Source organism: Panulirus ornatus, chromosome 37, assembly GCF_036320965.1.
Source record: "Panulirus ornatus isolate Po-2019 chromosome 37, ASM3632096v1, whole genome shotgun sequence".
NCBI classification, from domain to species: domain Eukaryota; kingdom Metazoa; phylum Arthropoda; class Malacostraca; order Decapoda; family Palinuridae; genus Panulirus; species Panulirus ornatus.
This window is the reverse complement of record NC_092260.1, coordinates 31,262,199-31,285,671: the sequence shown is the minus strand read 5'-3', so window position 1 is coordinate 31,285,671 and position 23,473 is coordinate 31,262,199. Positions and strand designations below refer to the sequence as shown.

Genomic DNA, 23,473 nt, shown 5'->3' with positions numbered 1-23,473 from the left:
ACTAATGAAATACACAAACAATGAAGAAACAGACAGATGCTTAATAAATGAGTAGTAAACAGTGTGTATCTCTCGTATTCAAAGCAAGGGTACAATATGCTGTCAAAAGTGATTATGAATACTATCCGACCCTTATGATTTAAGCATGAATCAGAGAAGATTCTTATCCATGTTGTAATGGAATGGGTTCGCTTGGAGGAGGTGGAAAGCCACAGCTGACATGGCACCCTCTTGGTATTCCAAGATAAAATGAGGTATGTCTCAGCTGAAAACCTGGGAATGATGACATCATCATTTAGAGAAGGTTGGTGATTGATGTAAGGAAAGATCCAGGCTGAGCCAAACCCTTAGCTATCTCACAAGTGGTTAACAAAGGGTAAGAGGAGGCTTATCTTGCCAATAAGATGGGAGGATAACAGGTCTAACATTCTAATGGCTTGCAGGACAAACAAATGTTAAAGAGAAAAACCTTTACAATACTTATATGGTGCATAAATACGCACATGCAGTACCATATACATATTTTGGTTGACCATGAAATGGTTACCTCTGCAATGATCTGCTGTCACTTTATGCCACTCTCACTCTTCTCATCCCCAATTCTTGAGTTTCTTGCTTGGCAGCAATGATGGCAGGATGCTTCCCACCTCAAAACCTTTTAGGCATATCTCTTATATACCTGTTCAATCAAAGTCACATTACTACATGAAAGGAAAGGAGGAGACTTTGTTATGCAATAGTGATATGTAGGATCTAAGTAGACTTTTTCTTGTTTAATGTAAGGAGCTATTCAGAGGCAGACTGATAAACCTGAAAACAAAATATATCAGTAGGCAGTAAGTGCTATGATCATAGAAAAAAAGAGAAAGATATGTAGAATCACAGCCAGAATATAATGCCCTCATTTACAACAAACATATATATATATATATATATATATATATATATATATATATATATATATATATATATATATATATATTTTTCTTTTTTCTTTTTGCCGCTGTCTCCCGCGTTTGAGAGGTAGCACAAGGAAACAGACGAAAGAAATGGCCCAACCCACCCCCATACACATGCCTTGATTCAATCCACTGACAGCACGTCAACCCCAGTATACCACATCGCTCCAATTCACTCTATTCTTTGCCCTCCTTTCACCCTCCTGCATGTTCAGGCCCCGATCACACAAAATCTTTTTCACTCCATCTTTCCACCTCCAATTTGGTCTCCCTCTTCTCCTCGTTCCCTCCACCTCCGACACATATATCCTCTTGGTCAATCTTTCCTCACTCATTCTCTCCATGTGACCAAACCATTTCAAAACACCCTCTTCTGCTCTCTCAACCACGCTCTTTTTATTTCCACCCATCTCTCTTACCCTTACATTACTTACTCGATCAAACCACCTCACACCACACATTGTCCTCAAACATCTCATTTCCAGCACATCCATCCTCCTGCGCACAACTCTATCCATAGTCCACGCCTCGCAACCATACAATATTGTTGGAGCCACTATTCCTTCAAACATACCCATTTTTGCTTTCCGAGATAATGTTCTCGACTTCCACACATTCTTCAAGGCTCCCAGAATTTTCGCCGCCTCCCCCACCCTATGATCCACTTCCGCTTCCATGGTTCCATCCACTGCCAGATCCACTCCTAGATATCTAAAACACTTTACTTCCTCCAGTTTTTCTCCATTCAAACTTACCTCCCAATTTACTTGACCCTCAACCCTACTATACCTAATAACCTTGCTCTTATTCACATTTACTCTTAACTTTCTTCTTTCACACACTTTACCAAACTCAGTCACCAGCTTCTGCAGTTTCTCACATGAATCAGCCACCAGCGCTGTATCATCAGCAAACAACAACTGACTCACTTCTCAAGCTCTCTCATCCACAACAGACTTCATACTTGCCCCTCTTTCCAAAATTCTTGCATTTACCTCCCTAACAACCTCATCCATAAACAAATTAAACAACCATGGAGACATCACACACCCCTGCCGCAAACCTACATTCACTGAGAACCGATCACTTTCCTCTCTTCCTACACGTACACATGCCATACATCCTCGATAAAAACTTTTCACTGTTTCTAACAACTTGCCTCCCACGCCATATATTCTTAATACCTTCCTTAATACCTGCCTTTATTCATTCCCATCGCCACCTCACAACACATGGAATAACAACCCCCTCCCCCCTCATGTGTGCGAGGTAGTGCTAGGAAAAGACAACAAAGGTCCCATTCGTTCACACTCAGTCTGTAGCTGTCATGTAGCGGTCATGCACCGAAACCACAGCTACCTTTCCACATCCAGGCCCCACAGAACTTTCCATGGTTTACCCCAAACGCTTCACATGCCCTAGTTCAATCCATTGACAGCACGTCAACCCCAGTATACCACATCGTTCCAATTCACTCTATTCCTTGCACGCCTTTCACCCTCCTGCATGTTCAGGCCCCGATCACTCAAAATCTTTTTCACTCCATCTTTCCACCTCCAATTTGGTCTCCCACTTCTCCTCGTTCCCTCCACCTCCGACACATACATCCTCTTGGTCAATCTTTCCCCACTCATTCTCTCCATGTGACCAAACCATTTCAAAACAGAGGGAATATCCTCACCTGGCCCCCTTCTCTGTTCCTTCTTTTGGAAAATTAAAAAAAAACGAGAGGGGAGGATTTCCAGCCACCCGCTCCCTCCCCTTTTAGTCGCCATCTACGACACGCAGGGAATACATGGGAAGTATTCTTTCTCCCCTATCCCCAGGGATAATATATATATACATATATATATATATATATATATATATATATATATATATATATATATATATACATATATATATATATATATATATATATATATATATATATATATATATATACATATATATATATATATTTTTTTTTTTTTTTTTTATACTTTGTCGCTGTCTCCCGCGCTTGCGAGGTAGCGCAAGGAAACAGACGAAAGAAATGGCCCAACCCACCCAATACACATGTATATACATACGTCCACACACGCAAATATACATACCTACACAGCTTTCCATAGCTTACCCCAGACGCTTCACTTGCCCTGCTTCAATCCACTGACAGCACGTCAACCCCGGTATACCACATCGCTCCAATTCACTCTATTCCTTGCCCTCCTTTCACCCTCCTGCATGTTCAGGCCCCGATCACACAAAATCTTTTTCACTCCATCTTTCCACCTCCAATTTGGTCTCCCTCTTCTCCTTGTTGCCTCCACCTCCGACACATATATCCTCTTGGTCAATCTTTCCTCACTCATCCTCTCCATGTGCCCAAACCACTTCAAAACACCCTCTTCTGCTCTCTCAACCACGCTCTTTTTATTTCCACACATCTCTCTTACCCTTACGTTACTCACTCGATCAAACCACCCCCATAATTCCATTCGCTGGTAAGTCTCCTCCCAGATATCTAAAACACTTCACTTCCTCCAGTTTTTCTCCATTCAATCTTACATCCCAACTAACTTGTCCCTCAACCCTACTGAACCTAATAACCTTGCTCTTATTCACATTTACTCTCAACTTTCTCCTTTAACACACGTTACCAAACTCAGTCACCAACTTCTGCAGTTTCTCACTCGAATCAGCCATCAGTGCTGTATCATCGGCGAACAACAACTGACGCATCTCCCAGGCACTCTCATCCCCAACAGACTGCATACTCACCCCTATCTCCAAAGCTCTTGCATTTTCCTCCCTAACAGCCCAATCCATAAATAAATCAAACAACCATGGGGACATCATACACCCCTGCCGCAGACCGACCTTCACTGAGAAGCAATTACTCTTCTCTTCCTACTCGTACACATTCCTTACACTCTTGGTAAAAAGTTCTAACTGCTTCTAGCAGCTTACCTCCCATTCCATATACTCTTAAGACCTTCCACAAAGCATCTCTATCAACCCTAACATATGCCTTCTCCAGATCCTTAAATGCTACATACAAATCCACCTGTTTTTCTAAATACATATATACATATATATTCATCATTTATTTATATCTATAATACGTTGTCGCTGTCTCCCGCATTTGCGAGGTAGCGCAAGAAAACAGACAAAAGAATGGCACAACCCATCCACATACACATGTACTTACATACACGTCCACACATGCACATATACATACCTATACATCTCAACGTACACACACATATATATATATATACACACACACACATATACATATATACACATGTACATATTTCATACTGTCTGCCCTTATTCATTCCCGTTGCCACCCCGCCACACATGAAATGACAACCCCCTCCCCCTGCATGTTAACGAGGTAGCACTAGGAAAAGACAACAAAGGCCACATTCATTCACACTCAGTCTCTAGCTGTCATGTATAATGCATCGAAACCACAGCTCCCTTTCCACATCAAGGCCCCACAAAACTTTCCATAGTTTACCCCAGACGCTTCACATGCCCTGGTTCAATCCAATGACAGCACGTCGACTCCAGTATACCACATTGTTCCAATTCACTCTATTCCTTGCACACCTTTTACCCTCCTGAATGTTCAGGCCCCGATCTCTCAAAATCTTTTTCACTCCATCTTTCCACCTCCAATTTGGTCTCCTACTTCTCCTCGTTCCCTCCACCTCCGACACATATATCCTCTTTGTCAATCTTTCCTCACTCATTCTCTCCATATGCCCAAACCATTTCAAAACACCCTCTTCTGCTCTCTCAACCACGCTCTTTTTATTTCCACACATCTCTGTTACCCTTTCATTACTTACTCGATCAAACCACCTCACACCACATAGTCCTCAAACATCTCATTTCCAACACATTCACCCTCTCCGCACAACTCTATCTACAGCCCACGCCTTGCAACCATATAACATTGCTGGAACCACTATTCCTTCAAACATACCCATTTTTGCTTTCCGAGATAACTTTCTCGCTTTCCACACATTTTTCAACGCTCCCAGAACTGTCGCCCTCGCTCCCCACCCTATGACTCGCTTCCACTTCCATGGTTCCATCCGCTGCCAAATCCACTCCCAGATATCTAAAACACTTCACTTCCTCCAGTTCTTCTCCATTCATTCTACATTACTTCTGGTCTCTACCTATGTGCACTCCCCATGCATGGCATCCACACTAAAAGCCTCCTAAGGAATGAAAAACAACAAGTAAAACTGAATATCTATGTTGACGAGGGATCAGAGGAAGGTAAAATAATGAAATACACAAACAATGATGAAGAGACAGACAGGTGATCAATAAACTTGTAGTAAACCGTGTATGTCTCATGTATTCAGAGCAAGGGTGCATTATGATGTCAGAAGTGATTATGAATACTATCCGACCCCTATGAGTCATGAGTCAGAAAAGGATTCTTAACAATGTTAAAATGGAAAGGGTTGACTTGGAGGAGGCTGAAAGCTACAGCTGACATGGCAACCTCTTGGTATTCTCCTTTTACACACTTTTCCAAACTCAGTCACCAATATTTGCAGTTTCTCTCTCAGATCAGCCACTAGAGCTGTATCATCGGCAAACAACAACTGACACTTCCCAGGCACTCTCATCCCCAACAGACTGCATACTCGCCCCTCTCTTCAAAATTCTTGCATTTACCTCCATAACCACCCCATCCATTAACAAATTCAACAACCATGGGGACATCACACACCCATGCCACAGACCGACATTCACTGAAAAGCAATCACTCTCTTCTCTTCCTACTAGTACACATGCCTTACGTCCTTCGTAAAAACTTCTCACTGTTTCTAGCAACTTACTTCCCACACCATAAACTCTTAAGACCTTCCACAAAGCATCTCTATCAACCTATCATATGCCACCTCCAGATCCATAAATGCCACATACAAATGCATCTGTTTCTCTGAGTATTTCTCACACACATTTTTCAAAGCAAACACCTGATGTACATATCCTCTACCACTTCTGAAACCACACTGCTCCTCCCTTGTTTGCTGCTCTGTACATGCCTTTACCCTCTCTGTCAATATCCTTCCATATAATTAATTTTCCAGGAATACTCAACAAACTAATTCCTCTGTAGTTTGAAAACTCACCTTTACCCTCTATGCCACTATTCAATGGCATTATATATGCATTCTACCAATCCTCAGGCACTTCACCATGATCCATACACACTGAATATCACACAGCCCTGCCTCACACCTATATGCATACCGAAACTTTTGCACACCACTTCATCCACTTTAACACAGGCATTTGCCCCTCCATAAAAGGCTTTCGCTCCACCAGACAGTTGTTCCCCTACTTCATTACATACTCAACACATCCCACATAGCATACCATTCAACTGTATCATGTGATCTCTCCATATTCATAAATGCTGCATCACGCTTCTTACTTTTTGCCCATACTTTTACAAAGGCATTCTCACCACAAAAATCTGATCCACATCTTCTACCTTTCCTAAAACCCTCTTTCTCCTAACTTCTTTTGTACTCATGCATTTCCATCAATCTATCAGTCAATACTTTTACATAAACTTTTCCTGGTATATTCAATACATCTATAGCACATTTTCCTTTGAATAAAGGACCAATGAGTTTATACCTATGCTAAATTACTATTATAGTATTATCTTTAAAGACATTTTCCCTATCCCTCTTGACCCAACCACTAATGAGTTCATAGATACTGAACGACAAAATCCCACATCTTTGTACCATTCCGTACATTAGCATCAAAGAATCCATGACAAAAACTAAGATATCAAACCTATGAAAGTGGCATCTCTTTTCAAGACTTTCACTTTTTTCTGTCTTTCTACTACAAGAAATAAGTTAGATAAGATCTTTATAGGTTCTAATTATTCTTAGTTGTGCTTCACTTTCACCCAATATTTTCCTATTACATATAACTAGTACCTAATTCTTCTATATTTGTCCTAATAACAATGCTCAATTCTTTAATGATAGATCTGAGTCATGAAATCATTCTATCTTGAATCCAGTCATTTGTATTTTTGTATTTGCATAAATATTTCTCTCATTCTGCCACCAGTCATGCTGAATGTAGTATGAGAACCTCATTGGCAATAAGCATTTATCGATAATTTATATGCTATAATCAGGGAAATAGTATGTACTTTACACATTTTTGTATCACCAAATCAAACCAAACTCATCATAGCCATCACTGTCATTTATGCATTACTTATAGGATAATGATAATAATATTCCAAATCCTGCTTTCCTGGTCTATAACATTTCTATTAAGTATGAGTCCACTGGATGAAGGTAAAGTTTAGGGGCACCACTAAAAAACCTATGGACCTTAAAGAAAAGCACATTAATGAACTCCATATGCTCAAATGAATGGATTCCGTGTACAAGGTAGCATGATGTGGAGACATTATTAACAATCATAAATAAATGATAGTAAGAACAGCGATGATAGTCGAAGAAAATGTATAATAAAAGTGAAACACAACTAAATATCAATACAAATAGTAAACATCCTTATACAACATTTTGTTTAAAGTAAAAAGAAATTGAACATTCAGCAAACATAGCTGACAAACAGCGAATAATCCCTTGAGCTCATAGCAAATGATACCACTTAAAACAGAGGATCTTCAAATGACAAAAATATGGTAAATTTGTGTACTTCGCGAAAATTAGATAAGGTTTCTATAGACTTAATTGATTTCTGGATGTTTAACATAATTATATAACATTTTCCATAATAAGAGCTCCCATTCAGCTGTAATTCAAGGAAAAAAAAATATTTACGCTCCAAAATACGCTTCCTTTCGTCTAATTCATCACCAAATACAGGAATCCACTTTTACGTTTCTCCCATGTCCATATTATTCCTAGCATATCCCCTAACTGGGACTTTAACAAAAATACTCTTACAATGAAAAGTCTCACTAGTTCCTTTCATATTGCCAAATACCCTTGATCCCACTTATCACGACCACTAAGCCTATTATTTCCTACTTGAATCAGTCCTCTGGTTCATTTACTTCCAGTTACATCAGATTCTTCCGTTGCTGCTTTTCAGTGATACACTCCTTGGCAGAATCTTGTTGGACACATTAGCTATCAATAGATGTCTTTTAGTCAGAAACGGTACACAAATTATTTCTCGTCACCTTTAGTTGCGTAAGACAGTCAACGTTGATAGGGAAAGATAATCGTAAATGCATCAAATAATCTCTTAGCTGGCAACTGTCTCATGTCATGAAGACTGAGAATTATATTTGTTCATATAAACTGTTCAGCTCAGATTAGTTGAACAGAATATCGGGTAGCTTCACCTTTTCATCAGTTCCTTTTATATCTTATTATATATTACGCTACGTCGTACCTTGGTCTACGCTGTAAAGTTATTCTTCATTTTCCTGTCCATTTATTTCTTTTTCCCTGTCTTCTATCCATCCCTTAATCTCTAAAATCTATGCAAGTCTTAAAATTTTCCACATCCATCGTTCAAAGGAAATTCTCGTTCGCCTACATCTAGTTTTGTTTGGCTACGTACGTTCGCAGTGATTTTGCTTCCATAATATTTCACTTAGTTGCATTTATGGCATCACGAAAGACATCATAGTTTATGTTTCTTCCCAGCAACTATTGCACGTCGTAATCCCTGAGAATCTATTACTATCCTTTAGAGACAGGTTATTTGTTCTGCATAGGAATATGATGATAAACAATTGTCTATTATGTTTAAAGCTTCTTTCAGTTTCTATAAATTTTTAAACTTTACTTAGTTACAAGTTCCTTTCTCCAGTTTCTGGCTTCCATTCCTTTATATTCATTTATATTTCTTGCCTTTTCATCTCCTTTATATTATTCACTCTATTCCTGTCTCTCGATGCCAGTATTCTTTGGCGTCTATCCATTTATCTTTTTACTGACATTCTCATGTCTTGTATTATTCTTTTTATATACTTGATCGCCGTTTCCCTCGTTAGCGAGGTTGCTTTGCACTAGAACAGACGAAGAAAGCCACATTCGCTCGCATCAGTTCTCCAGCTGTCATGCGTAATGCACCGAAACCACAGTATCTTGTCCACAACCAGGCTCCACATATCTTTCCATGGTTTACCCCGGACGTTTAACAAGCCCCAGTTCTGTCCGCTGACTGCACGCTAACCCTAGAATAGCCCATCGTTCCAATTTACTGCATCCCGTGCACGCCTTTCACCATCATGCATTTTCAGGTTTCAATCGCTCGAAATCTTTTTCACTCCATCCTTCTACCTCCAATTTGGTCTCCCCGTTCTCCTTGTTTCCTCCACTCCTATATTCTCTTTGTCAACCTTTCCTCCTTCATTCTCTCCATATGTCCAAACAATTTCTGCTCACTCAACCACAGTTTTTCTTACCATATCTCTCTCTTACCCTTTCATTATGTTCTCCATCAAACCACCTCACACCACATACCGTCCTCAAATATTTGATTTTCAACAAATCCACCCTCATCCGCACAGCCTTTATCTATAGCCATGCCTTGCATCCATATAATATTGTTGGAACTAGTATTCCCATATTTTTGCCCTCCAAGAGAACGATCTCTCTCTCCACACTTCAGTTCTCCCACAACCTTCGCCACCCAACTCATCCCATGACTCACTTCCGCTTCCTTGGTTCCATTCGTTCACTCCCAGGCATCTAAAACACTTTACTTCCAATTTTTCTCCATATAAACTCACACTCCAACTTACCTGTTCATCAACCCTGCTAAACCTAATAACAATGCTTTTATTCACATACACTTTCAACTTTCTCCTGTTACACACTCTTCCAAACTTAGTAATCAGCTTTGCAGTTTCTCATTCGAATCCGCCAACAATGCTGTATCATCACAAAACAATGACTCATTTACCAGGCCCTCTCATGCCCAACATACTGGATCTCGCTTTTCTCTTCAAGACTCTCGCATTTTCTTTCCTAGTTAGTCGTCTCCATTTTCCTTTTGGATTATTGTAGATTTCTTTTGAAGTGACCAACATGGGAAGGACAAATGATATTTCCCAATCAAGGCCATCTCGGGTGAAAAAAAAAAAAGAAAGCTGAAGAGACAGAAAGTTGAAATCAATCAGGACTCCACAAGTGTTTGTAGAAATGACTTTGAAAGGAAGAAAGGTTATATGAAGAGGGAAAGACAAAAGAGGGAAAAGAATTCCACAGCCTATTTGTTTAAGGGTAGACGGAGGTGTCATAACAGCCAATCCTGAAGTGTCCGATCTCCACACAGAAGTTGTGGAAAGCCGCAGCCAAATGCCTACCACCAGTCCAAACCTTGATGGTGGCGACATGCAGACAGTTCGTGAGAACATTGTCCAAATAACACCCACAGATTAGAGACCAGCAACATCGTGGCATACGGATGAGAAGGTTGAAGAGAAATGATGCTAGGAGAATTACTGAGACAGAAGGCTTTTGATTTCATTTTAGTTTTACAGAGAGGTGGAGTGTGAACCACTGCATGTGTAAGCAAAATTCCATACTCGGGGAAACAAAACTTCTGTAGACGGGGAATATCTTCTCACTAGAAAAATAATTGCGGCACCTATACAAAGCTCCTAGGTTTTTGAAAGCAAAGTTTGTGATGTTAACTATATAGGGATTTCCAGACGAAATAGAGATTATGCCCATGTTTTTATTATCACAAAGTAGAATTGTGGTGTTTTGAAACTGAACAGAGGGAAACATAATTCTTGGAAAGATATATAAAGAGTTAATTTTTTTATCACGATCAAATTTCTCACTGTTATTACTTTCCCGATTTGAAATGCTGCACAGGTCAGAACTGAGAGAGGAAATATTGTCAGTACGAGAAAGAGAACGAGTATTGAAGAGAGACTGTGAGGAAAAGTGGGTTGCATTATGTAAGTTGGAATCATTGGCACGAGTAAATAGTTAAGAGATAATTCATTGAGAAACAAAGAAAGGTGATAGGATAAGAGGAGGAAGTCGCTCTGTCAGTGACTACTGAAGGAGCTGTCTGAGAGGAGACTATGCATTAGAGAAGAGAGGAAAGCATTGAAACCAAAGGAAGAGAGTTTAGAAAGCAAAGACTTATGCAACACTCTGTCAAATACTTCAGAGATGTTAAGAGCTACGACACAGGGTTTACCAAAATCTCTGACGGAGGAGGACCAGAGGTGAGTAGCATAGGAAAGATCACCAGTAGACCAAGCACTGCGAAATCCATTCTGGTGATCTGAAATGGAATGGGATTCTAAGCATTTGAGGAAGTGAGAGTCTAGGAGAGTTTCAAATACCTTAGAGATGAAATGGTGAGAGTAATGGGGCGATGGTTGGAAGGGTTAGAACGGTCTCCTTTCTTAGAGATGGGCTGCTGCAAGACGTGCTTCCAAGCGGAAGAGAAAGTCTGAACTTTTAGACAGAAGCGAAATAGGCATACAGGGATTGATGCTAGCTCAAAGGCACACTCCTATCGAACAGGAACAGGAAGAGGTATGCTGTCTCAACCATACGCGTTGTCTACCTGGTTCTGGAAGAGCGTGTGGTAAACCTTGCAGAACATAGATGGCATTGGTTTAGAGGAAGGAGATGGGATGGAGGTATAATCAGAATCATTCAATGCGGAATTAGAAGAGAACAAGGTGCTAAAAAGAGCAGCTTTATCAACTACAGTTAGCAACGGATTGGTAAAGTCGGAAAAGAGGAGAGGTTGAATTATAAAAGTTTTTGTAGATGCATTTGGTTAAGGACCAAAAGATACGTCAGTAGAAGTCAGGTCAGCACACTTGTGGTCAGAGGACCCTAAGGGGGAAGAAATGGTATGTGTAGTGGGAAGATTCAAACAGAAAAAGAGGTCATGTTGGAAGAGCGGTCGTAACGGTCGGGAACTTGGGTAAGATGTTTCATAAATTGTTCTAAATCATTAAGGAGAGAAAAAGAGAAGGGTTCGGCTTCTCCAGGATCTTCCCGGTTAAAGCCTAACCACTCCTTGTGGTGTACATTGAAATCCCCAGCATAGAGGATCTCAGCGAGTGAAAAAGAAGAGAGCAGACTTATACGTTGTTGGAGGAATTAAAGAGGAAATAAAGAAAACACCTAAGATAGGTATTATAAGGTAAAGAGAATTTGAGCCAGAAGGTATAAAAGTTAGGAGACTCGATATCCACAAGGTGCGCAATGGGAATGTTTATACTACAACAGGCACAAACTCCTCCCTTGGACGAAAACGATGATATTGATCACAGATGGAGATCTCTGATAGTGTAGAGGAAAAGCAGCCTTGTAAAGTTGGATTTCAGAGTAGATCAGGGTAGGAGGTAATACTCTGGCATGGCCGCAACAGAATGTACTCTACCTATGTACTCCGTTGGGATATAAAACTTTATGAACTGTTTGCACCTGATGAGGCGTAATGTTTCCGCGAAACATGTGTATGGTGTATTATGAAATACTAATAAAGTAAATAATCTAAACTCCTACCGAATTTCTATTTCACCCTCATATATATACAGTGAATCACAAGCTAAATTGCGTTCTCTCAGAATCATTTAGTATGAACAATAAGTGTAAGCAAGAACCTTAAATATGGTTAAAACCAGTCGACGACGACACCGAATGCGATGGCGTTTACTTTGTAAACGACTTGGTGTTAAAAGATAATTCAGGTTTCAGGATCCCACCGAGGAAGAGCCCATATTATTTGTCTCTGCAAATGCGGGAAACTTGGCAAACTGCAGACTAAAACCATACTAGCCGAGCATTGACAACCGTGTGTTAAACAGGCTTAGACTGTCTGACAAGCATTAACAACCATATCAAGTAAAGGAAAATACTATACCAGCCAAGAACTAACACAGCGTAAAGGAGGAGACTATCCAAGCCAAACACTGATATTCGTATCGTACAGGACGAGACTATACCAGACAAGCATTCACAACCATTTAAAGTACAGTTTGAGACTATAGTAAGCCAACACTGACACTCATTACGTACAGGACGAGACTATCTATACAACTGTAGCGTACAGGGCGAAACATTACCAACCATTGTCAATCGTAACATGCACAAGACGAAACTATACCAGCCAGGCACTGAAATCCATAACATGTAGCCTACAGGAAGGAACTATGCCAGGCTAGAAACAAAACGTAGGCAAACATTAGACGATATGGAAAGTCACGATGATGACATTCATTTAGTGTAAGTCAGGGTGAAGACTGTCGGCCTTGACGTGGCTCCTCTCGGCACTACTGTGAAATTATGCGATGTTTCTCAAAGTGATGGTAATATGCTGAAGAAACAACTCTTTGTCAATGTATTCATTACGACTCATTTGGGCCTGGTAAATAGCCCAACTGGCAACTCATACTGAATGGTAACGGATGGGAGAGGCAGCCTGGCCTTGGTCAGGCCCGCCCTGCGTCACGAGTCTCACCCTGTCACCAGACACGTTCTCACATAACAGTTGTGTTGTGAAGTCACAGTGTTGGTGTCGCACCTGTAGCTATCATCTTCGTACCTCGCGTAAGTAGTCTTGTGCAAAGGTCGGACATAACAGTTGTGTTGTGAAGTCACAGTGTTGGTGTCGCACCTGTAGCTATCATCTCCGTACCTCGCGTAAGTAGTCTTGTGCAAAATGAGCTGTCCCTTATCAGTTTATTGTTCGGTAAACTTATTTTGTTCCTTAACCCGAATCAATTGAATACCAGGGAAGTAAGTTTTGAAAAATACTGGGTTAAGGGATGTGGCAATGTTTCCTCATCTTTGTTGTCTTTGACGCTATATTATGTTGATCGTGAAATATTTAGCACTGCAGAAAGCTGCCTTTAACGTAGTAGTTCTACCGTTTTCGAGTGCTGATATGAACTATACAGTGCGACCTAGTGCAATTGCAGGGCATAGAATGTGAGTCTGACTTAACACACACAAGATCCGGGCGTACCCACACTTGCCTTCTTTTCCTAGTGTTTGAAAGTTATGTGACAGGTGGGGAGGCGAACCATTTTCTAATTTTCTCTTAAGTATCGCTCAAAACATACATGGTGTGTACCATTTTACTCCTATCGAGTGCTGATATGAACTATACAGTGCGACCTAGTGCAATTGCAGGGCATAGAATGTGAGTCTGACTTAACACACACAAGATCCGGGCGTACCCACACTTGCCTTCTTTTCCTAGTGTTTGAAAGTTATGTGACAGGTGGGGAGGCGAACCATTTTCTAATTTTCTCTTAAGTATCGCTCAAAACATACATGGTGTGTACCATTTTACTCCTATCACGCGCACCGCTGTGTCCTACTGCAATATATATATATTGGTTCTCAGTGAATGTAGGTTTGCGGCAGGGGTGTGTGATGTCTCCATGGTTGTTTAATTTGTTTATGGATGGGGTTGTTAGGGAGGTAAATGCAAGAGTCTTGGAAAGAGGGGCAAGTATGAAGTCTGTTGGGGATGAGAGAGCTTGGGAAGTGAGTCAGTTGTTGTTCGCTGATGATACAGCGCTGGTGGCGGATTCATGTGAGAAACTGCAGAAGCTGGTGACGGAGTTTGGTAAAGTGTGTGGAAGAAGAAAGTTAAGAGTAAATGTGAATAAGAGCAAGGTTATTAGGTACAGTAGGGTTGAGGGTCAAGTCAATTGGGAGGTGAGTTTGAATGGAGAAAAACTGGAGGAAGTGAAGTGTTTTAGATATCTGGGAGTGGATCTGTCAGCGGATGGAACCATGGAAGCGGAAGTGGATCATTGGGTGGGGGAGGGGGCGAAAATTTTGGGAGCCTTGAAAAATGTGTGGAAGTCGAGAACATTATCCCGGAAAGCAAAAATGGGTATGTTTGAAGGAATAGTAGTTCCAACAATGTTGTATGGTTGCGAGGCGTGGGCTATGGATAGAGTTGTGCGCAGGAGGATGGATGTGCTGGAAATGAGATGTTTGAGGACAATGTGTGGTGTGAGGTGGTTTGATCGAGTAAGTAACGTAAGGGTAAGAGAGATGTGTGGAAATAAAAAGAGCGTGGTTGAGAGAGCAGAAGAGGGTGTTTTGAAATGGTTTGGGCACATGGAGAGAATGAGTGAGGAAAGATTGACCAAGAGGATATATGTGTCGGAGGTGGAGGGAACGAGGAGAAGAGGGAGACCAAATTGGAGGTGGAAAGATGGAGTGAAAAGGATTTTGTGTGATCGGGGCCTGAACATGCAGGAGGGTGAAAGGAGGGCAAGGAATAGAGTGAATTGGAGCGATGTGGTATACAGGGGTTGACGTGCTGTCAGTGGATTGAATCAAGGCATGTGAAGCGTCCGGGGTAAACCATGGAAAGCTGTGTAGGTATGTATATTTGCGTGTGTGGACGTGTGTATGTACATGTGTATGGGGGGGGTTGGGCCATTTCTTTCGTCTGTTTCCTTGCGCTACCTCGCAAACGCGGGAGACAGCGACAAAGTATAAAAAAAAAAAAAAAAAATATATATATATATATATATATATATATATATATATATATATATATATATATTGATTTATTATACTTTGTCGCTGTCTCCCGCGTTAGCGAGGAAGCGCAAGGAAACAGACGAAAGAATGGCCCAACCCACCCACATACACATACACGTCCACACACGCACCTATACATACCTATGCATCTCAACGTGTGTATATATATATATATATATATATATATATATATATATATATATATATATATATATATATATAATATATATATATATATATATATATATATATATATATATATATATATATATATATATATATATATATATATGTACATAAATACTGTCTGCTCATATTCATTCCCGTCGCCACCCCGCCACACATGAAATGACAAACCCCTCCCCCAGCATGTGCGCAAGGTAGCACTAGGAAAAGACAACAAAGGCCACATTCGTTCACACTCAGTCTCTATCTGTCATGTATTCCTATGAGTCCACGGGGAAAATGAAACACGATAAGTTCCCCGTGGGCTCATAGGAATATCTTGATCACACACATATATATAAAGGGTTAGCAAAAAAGATAATAGAAAATGAAAATACAATAATGCTGGAGAATACAGTACAGGACAGTAGACAGAATACCAGAATACTGTCGTTGCGTTATTGTTGTTAGTAGCACTTACGAGATTTTTATTTGATAGATGATGTTCAAGTGAGATTACATGGGGCCCCATAGCCATGGTTTAAGTAAAACCCCTTGATTCCGACGTTAATGACCCAACTAGGCCAATGGACTGCGAAGCATACTTTGACTACTCACTTGCCTGTGGGCTAAGGAAAAGCCAATAACCTTACATTTCATACCTAAACAGAATGACCTGACAATTAAATGTGCGTAAGCACGCAGTGATTAGAATCTTGATATCTAACTGGTTGCCACACTAATAATCATTATGCATGGGTCCGCGGACATTCACTTAATATTAAATATCTAATTACTCACAGTATCATAAATAATGTGGCATGCTTTCTAACACAAGTACTGATGGTAAGTAAACAACCTAATTCTCAATTGCACGGGGCTCCTTGTTCTCTGGTGCTGAAAGTTCACTTGCGCGTGTGACACATGGTCTTAGCTGGATTTTTAGTAGCTGGACGGCAGCCAGGTCTATAGGCGTGAGTGAGTCTTGCTAAGCAATGGCCCCACGTCCTCCTCCATGTCAGGTCAGTTCGTCAGTGCTTGCGTTTCCTATAACAGCGTTGAGTCAATCACGCCAGAAGTACATCCTCCATATTCTCACATGCTGCACGAGGCACACAAGCTGCTTACCACGCCTCACGTGCTGCTTTGATGGAATCGAATTTGTGTTTCTCATGTAAACACATTATTGGCTTCTTACAGTGGGCGAGTCAAGCACCATATAAAGACACCTTTTGTAACAAATCGAGGTGGTAGCTTACAGGAATTTCCAAATGGAGGTTGAATTTTATTCCTTCCGGGCTGGGTAACACGTGGGTGCTGAAATGCCCCTCGAGTTTGGTAACGTCGTCAATGGCGTAGAGTGCTGAATTGACCCCCCCCCCCCCCAGGAGGGTACCTTTCTCTCAAATGGTGTAGATTACTGCACTGACCTGTCACAACTGTCTCGTCTGTATTGTATGATTTGAATTCACGTTGGGTTGCCAAGGCAGTCATTTCGGTTTCCCTGGTTAATTACTTCGACATGTCATTTTGACAGTTTCCCACCTCACTTTGTCACTTCCATACTTGATACATTTCCGTGGTGACCTTATTTGAAACTGTATCATTGTATGTACTTAATTGAGCAACGGAAATGATAAACTTTTGCATATGGCGTAATCCTATATGGAAACTGCTATGATGATATGTCCCGTACAATTTAATTTTTATAATTAACCTACAGCTATACTCATGATACATGCCACGGGTTATTTTATGTACTAATTCTTTACATTATTCTTACAATATGATACTTTGTTCCTTACTAGCTAAACAATATTAAAATCTTACAGTATGGTTCTTTGTTCCTTACTACTAAGCAATATTAGAAGAGTACCCATACGTGGCATCTTTACCCCCCCAGTATGGTTCTTTGTTCCTTACTACTAAGCAATATTAGAAGAGTACCCATACGTGGCATCTTTACCCCCCCCCCCCCCACACACACACACACACACACACACGGGAGGGCTGTGATGGGTGGTCAGTTGGTGGCTGTCGGCCCCTCGCTGTTGACCCGGGCACAGATCAACACTGGGGTTGCCAACGTATGATCTCCCTACCCCATATAGTGGTTCTAGTGATAATGTGTATTCTTAATTGCAAGATATAATATTCCCAACATATCAAATAACAACTAGCAGTCAAAGATACTATACAGGTTAGATATAAGGGTAGATCGGAGATTTTTTTTCTTTATGTTAAATGACGTGGTGTGGCGACTGAATGTCCTTTATGATAAAGGCCATTACATTTACTCTCTCTCTCTCTCTCTCTCTCTCTCTCTCTCTCTCTCTCTCTCTATATATATATATATATATATATATATATATATATATATATATATATATATATATATATATATCCCTGGGGAGGGAGCGGGGGGCTGGAAATCCTCCCCTCTCGTTTTTTTTTTAATTTTCCAAAAGAAGGAACAGAGGGGGCCAGGTGAGGATATTCCAAAAAAGGCCCAGTCCTCTGTTCTTAACGCTACCTCGCTAACGCGGGAAATGGCGAATAGTTTAAAAGAAAGAAAAGAAAAGAATATATATATATATATATATATATATATATATATATATATATATATATATATATATATATATATATATATATATTTGTATTTATATTTATTTATTTTGCTTTGTCGCTGTCTCCCGCGTTAGCGACGTAGCGCAAGGAAACAGACGAAAGAATGGCCCAACCCACCAACATACACATGTATATACATACACGTCCACACACGCAAATATACATACCTATACGTCTCAACGTATACATATATATACACACACAGACATGTACATATATACACATGTACATAATTCATACTGTCTGCCCTCCCATCGCCACCCTGCCACACATGAAATAACAACGCCCTTCCCCCCTCATGTGTGCGAGGTAGCGCTAGGAAAAGACAACAAAGGCCCCATTCGTTCACACTCAGTCTCTAGCTGTCATGTAATAATGCACCGAAACCACAGCTCTCTTTCCACATCCAGGCCCCTCAGAACTTTCCATGGTTTACCCCAGACGCTTCACATGCCCTGGTTCAATCCATTGACAGCATGTCGACCCCGGTATACCACATCGTTCCAATTCACTCTATTCCTTGCACGCCCTTCACCCTCCTGCATGTTCAGGCCCCGATCACTCACTCCCAATTGACTTATTCACATTTACTCTCAGCTTTCTTCTTTCACACATTTTACCAAACTCAGTCACAAGCTTATGTAGTTTCTCACCCGAATCAGCCACCAGCGCTGTATCATCAGTGAACAACAACTAACTCACTTCCCAAGCCCTCTCATCCACAACAGACTGCATACTTGCCCCTTTCTCCAAAACTCTTGCATTCACCTCACTAACAACTCCATCCACAAACAAATTAAACAACCATGGAGACATCACGCACCCCTGCCGCAAACCGACATTCACTGGGAACAAATCACTTTCCTCTCTTCCTACTCGTACACATGCCTTACATCCTCGATAAAAACCTTTTACTGCTTCTAGCAACTTGCCTTCCGTACCATATATTCTTAATACTTTCCACAGTGCATCTCTTTCAGCTTTATCATATGCCTTCTCCAGATCCATAAATGCTACATACAAATCCATTTGCTTTTTTAAGTATTTCTCACATACATTCTACAAAGCAAACACCTGATCCACAAATCCTCTACCACTTCTGAAACCACACTGCTCTTCCCCAGTCTGATGCTGTGTACATGTTTTCACCCTCTCAATCAATACCCTCCCATATAATTTCCCAGGAATACTCAACAAACTTATATCTCTGTAATTTGAGCACTCACCTTCATCCCCTTTGCCTTTGTACAATGGCACTGTGCAAGCATTCCCCCAATCCTCAGGCACCTCACCATGAGTCATACATACATTTGAATAACCTTACCAACCAATCAGCAACACAGTCATCCCCTTTTTTTTGATAAATTCCACTGCAATACCATCCAAACCCGCTGCCTTGCCGGCTTTCATCATCCGCAAAGCTTTTACTACCTCTTCTCTGTTTACCAAATCATTCTCCCTAACCCTCTCACTTTGCACACCACCTCGACCAAAACCCTATATCTGCCTCTCTATCATCAAACATATCTAACAAACCTTCAGTATATTCACTCCGTCTCCTCACATCTACACTACTTATTATCATCACCCCATTAGCCCCCTTCACTGAAGTTCCAATTTGTTCCCTTGAGTAAGTGTGAATAAGAGCAAGGTTATTAGGTACAGTAGGGTTGAGGGTCAAGTCAATTGGGAGGTGAGTTTGAATGGAGAAAAACTGGAGGAAGTGAAATGTTTTAGATATCTGGGAGTGGATCTGGTAGCGGATGGAACCATGGAAGCGGAAGTGGATCATAGGGTGGGGGAGGGGGCGAAAATTCTGGGGGCCTTGAAGAATGTGTGGAAGTCGAGAACATTATCTCGGAAAGCAAAAATGGGTATGTTTGAAGGAATAGTGGTTCCAACAATGTTGTATGGTTGCGAGGCGTGGGCTATGGATAGAGTTGTGCGCAGGAGGATGGATGTGCTGGAAATGAGATGTTTGAGGACAATGTGTGGTGTGAGGTGGTTTGATCGAGTGAGTAACGTAAGGGTAAGAGAGATGTGTGGAAATAAAAAGAGCGTGGTTGAGAGAGCAGAAGAGGGTGTTTTGAAGTGGTTTGGGCACATGGAGAGAATGAGTGAGGAAAGATTGACCAAGAGGATATATGTGTCGGAGGTGGAGGGAACGAGGAGAAGAGGGAGACCAAATTGGAGGTGGAAAGATGGAGTGAAAAAGATTTTGTGTGATCGGGGCCTGAACATGCAGGAGGGTGAAAGGAGGGCAAGGAATAGAGTGAATTGGAGCGATGTGGTATACCGGGGTTGACGTGCTGTCAGTGGATTGAATCAAGGCATGTGCAGCGTCTGGGGTAAACCATGGAAAGCTGTGTAGGTATGTATATTTGCGTGTGTGGACGTATGTATATACATGTGTATGGGGGGGGGTTGGGCCATTTCTTTCGTCTGTTTCCTTGCGCTACCTCGCAAACGCGGGAGACAGCGACAAAGTATAGTAAAAAAATAAAATATATATATATATATATATATATATATATATATATATATATATATATATATATATATATATATATATACATATATGTATGCTGCAGAAAATCACAATGAACACGCGACTCCGTAGATGCAGAAACACCATAAAGAATGGGAAACACGAGAGTCCAGAGCGCTTTCGTGTATTACCACATTCCAGAAGTTTAGTTACAGAGGGTCAAATTTGATACAGTTGACTTTATGTATGCAGAAGTGGAGTAAATATGGAACACAGTCAAGTGACCTTGTAATTAGCGAGAGGCAAGGTTGGCAAAAGGGTTTGCATGACCCCTACATGACAGTGACCTGACATTTCCTGGATGACCTCGCTAAGGTGAAACCAGACCCTAGAATGACTTTCATAATACAACATGAAAATTCCTTAAGAATATTTGATAAACTTTTTGCAATTTTCTCAACAATGAATGTGATTTGTACATGACTGATACTCAACGCATTAAGGTCATGGTGTTTGATTATGCTGGAATCTTTTATATTTCTTTCATCCCTATCCCTACTCTTAACAATATCCTTGGTATATTACTGTTCAACTGAATGATTATTTTGCTGAGATGTATAGACAAAGCATTAGATTGCTAGCCAGTACGTATACTGCTCAAATGCTTTTGTCTTCTAGTATCTATAATCCCTTGCCTATTTCATCCATGTAAAATTTGTTACAGTTTCTACATAGAAATTGAAAAATACCAATGACCATAACTGGAGAATTCTTGATTAGCATACCTTTATCTTTGCAATTATTTTTGAATACCACATTTGCATGAAATTTATCCAGTAATGGACTACTTTTTGAGAGATAGTTATTATAAGGTAAAACGAATAGTTTTTTGTAAACTTCTATTTTAGTTTCAGACCTAAAAAAATTCTCTTTAGCAGCTATGAGGGATATTTCAATAAGCCACTTAGGTTACTGTAATTTATGGCCAATTCTGTAAATAGTGTCAATTTCTTTATACAGAAATTCAGTGTCACATATTCGTAAAGCTCTTACTAACATAAGAGAAAAACCGAACTGTCTTGGTGCAGAATAATCCCACTGGACCTATTACTAGTTAAGTTGGTTGTCTCATATAAGTTATCCAAATGGCTAGTTTCCTTGCTCAGTCCTTGAGTTGGAATATCTAGTTCTCACGTCAAGAAACACTGACGACTTAGTTGATAAGCCTCCTGCTGTTAATTTAGACTGTTATATCAAATTGGTTAGTTTTAATGTTACTTCTCTGTTCACGAATTTTCCTGTGGATGACTCGCTGAATTTTCTGCCTGAAGTTTTATCCAGTGTTGATTTATCAATACCTAACACAGTTTTCTTAGATATGATTAGACTTTGCGTTAAGTATGTTAGCTTTAGATTTAATGGTGAGCATTACTCACAGAAATTTGTAGTGTCCGTGGGATATTGACTTTCTCCCATACTTAGTACTTTGTACATGAAATTTTTTTGAAACCAGAACCCTCAAAAATATCTTACATGAAACAGCTATATGGTTTCGGTATGTGGATGATGTTTAGTGTCTGACCAGATGACAGATTGAAATATTTTTCTTCCTCTGCTTAATGAAACTCTCATTTTTAAGATTTACTGTTTTATACTGAGGAAGATTATTCTTTGCCTTTTCTAGATTGTGAGATCCATAAAGTTGGTGGAAAGTGAACAATTAGATTTTTTTTGGAAACCTACAAATAATTGTTTATTATCATTATCCTGCTCAACCTGAAAGGATTGAATTGTCTGTTTTTTTCGTCGACACTCTTGAGAACCTTACGGATGTGTGACCTTAAATTCCTGTATAAAGAAATTGACACTATTTACAGTATTGGCCTTAGATTACTTCACCTTAAGTGGTTTATTGAAAAATCCCCAGAGCTACTAAGAGGACCTTTTTAACAGGATTGAATATAAAACAGAAAAGTCTTCAAAAAATGTATTACTTTTACCTTATGATGACCATCTGTCAGATTAGTTTATTACTGGAAGAATTTGATGTACATGGAATTAAAACCAATTGCAATGATAAAAGTATACTAATTATCAAGAATGCTCATGTTGAAGTCACAGGTTGTATTTTCTAGATTCTCTGCAAAGATTGCAACAAATTTTACACAGGTGAGTTTTTAACAGGCAAGGGGTTAGATGCTAGAATAAAACCTCTTAAGTACAGTGTACGTATTGTACGTTTGTTTGTACACTAGGAAGCAGAGCTTCCCAACGTCAGGCAATTGTCCTTGCTAGAATTGGTCCTCAAAGATTTTTTCTTCCAGGATGGGCGTGGAGGCGTGGTTGTTGGTGGGCGTGGTGGTGTTAGCGGCGTGGGCGTATTCCAGGTGGCGACATACTTATTGGTCTTCTAGGGGCGTACCAACCCCACCCTTTCTCCCATTCCTTGGGCACGTGCACAAACTTTTTTCCGCTTCCCAAGGACGATGGGTTTTTGACGATGAGGTAGGCATCCCCTGAGTACTGTTCTATTAGCAAGTGGACAAGTCGTATGGTCCAAATGGCTTAACTCTTTAAGTCTTAGGGAAATGTGCCGCTGATATAGCTATGATCCCCGCTTGTCTACTTCGTCTGCCTGAGAACCCAGTTTTCCCCTCTTCATAGAACCATACCTTGGTGCAGCCCACAGCTAA

General features: G+C 40.4%; 2 protein-coding genes across 12 annotated transcripts in view; one reads left to right on the top strand and one right to left on the bottom strand.

The window, feature by feature from the left end:
- The window catches only part of c12.2 (von Willebrand factor A domain-containing protein c12.2), a 336,226-nt gene extending 327,988 nt beyond the window's left edge, over positions 1-8,238 (bottom strand). For 4 of the 9 annotated variants that reach the window (XM_071684244.1, XM_071684254.1, XM_071684252.1 and 1 more), the window contains exon 1: positions 8,170-8,238. In XM_071684244.1, coding sequence (XP_071540345.1) covers positions 8,170-8,223 — 54 coding nt within the window. In that variant the 5' untranslated portion in view covers positions 8,224-8,238. The other 5 variants (XM_071684248.1, XM_071684251.1, XM_071684249.1 and 2 more) reach the window with 4 other exon arrangements.
- A 5,015-nt stretch (positions 8,239-13,253) lies between these two features.
- Positions 13,254-23,473, top strand: part of LOC139760686 (cytochrome P450 3A41-like) — a 51,292-nt gene continuing 41,072 nt past the window's right edge. Inside the window, exons 1-2 of one of the 3 annotated variants that reach the window (XM_071684241.1) lie at positions 13,254-13,534; positions 23,105-23,285. In XM_071684241.1, coding sequence (XP_071540342.1) covers positions 23,106-23,285 — 180 coding nt within the window. In that variant the 5' untranslated portion in view covers positions 13,254-13,534; position 23,105. Of the gene's footprint in view, positions 13,628-23,104; positions 23,286-23,473 lie in introns of all 3 variants that reach the window. The other 2 variants (XM_071684240.1, XM_071684239.1) reach the window with 2 other exon arrangements.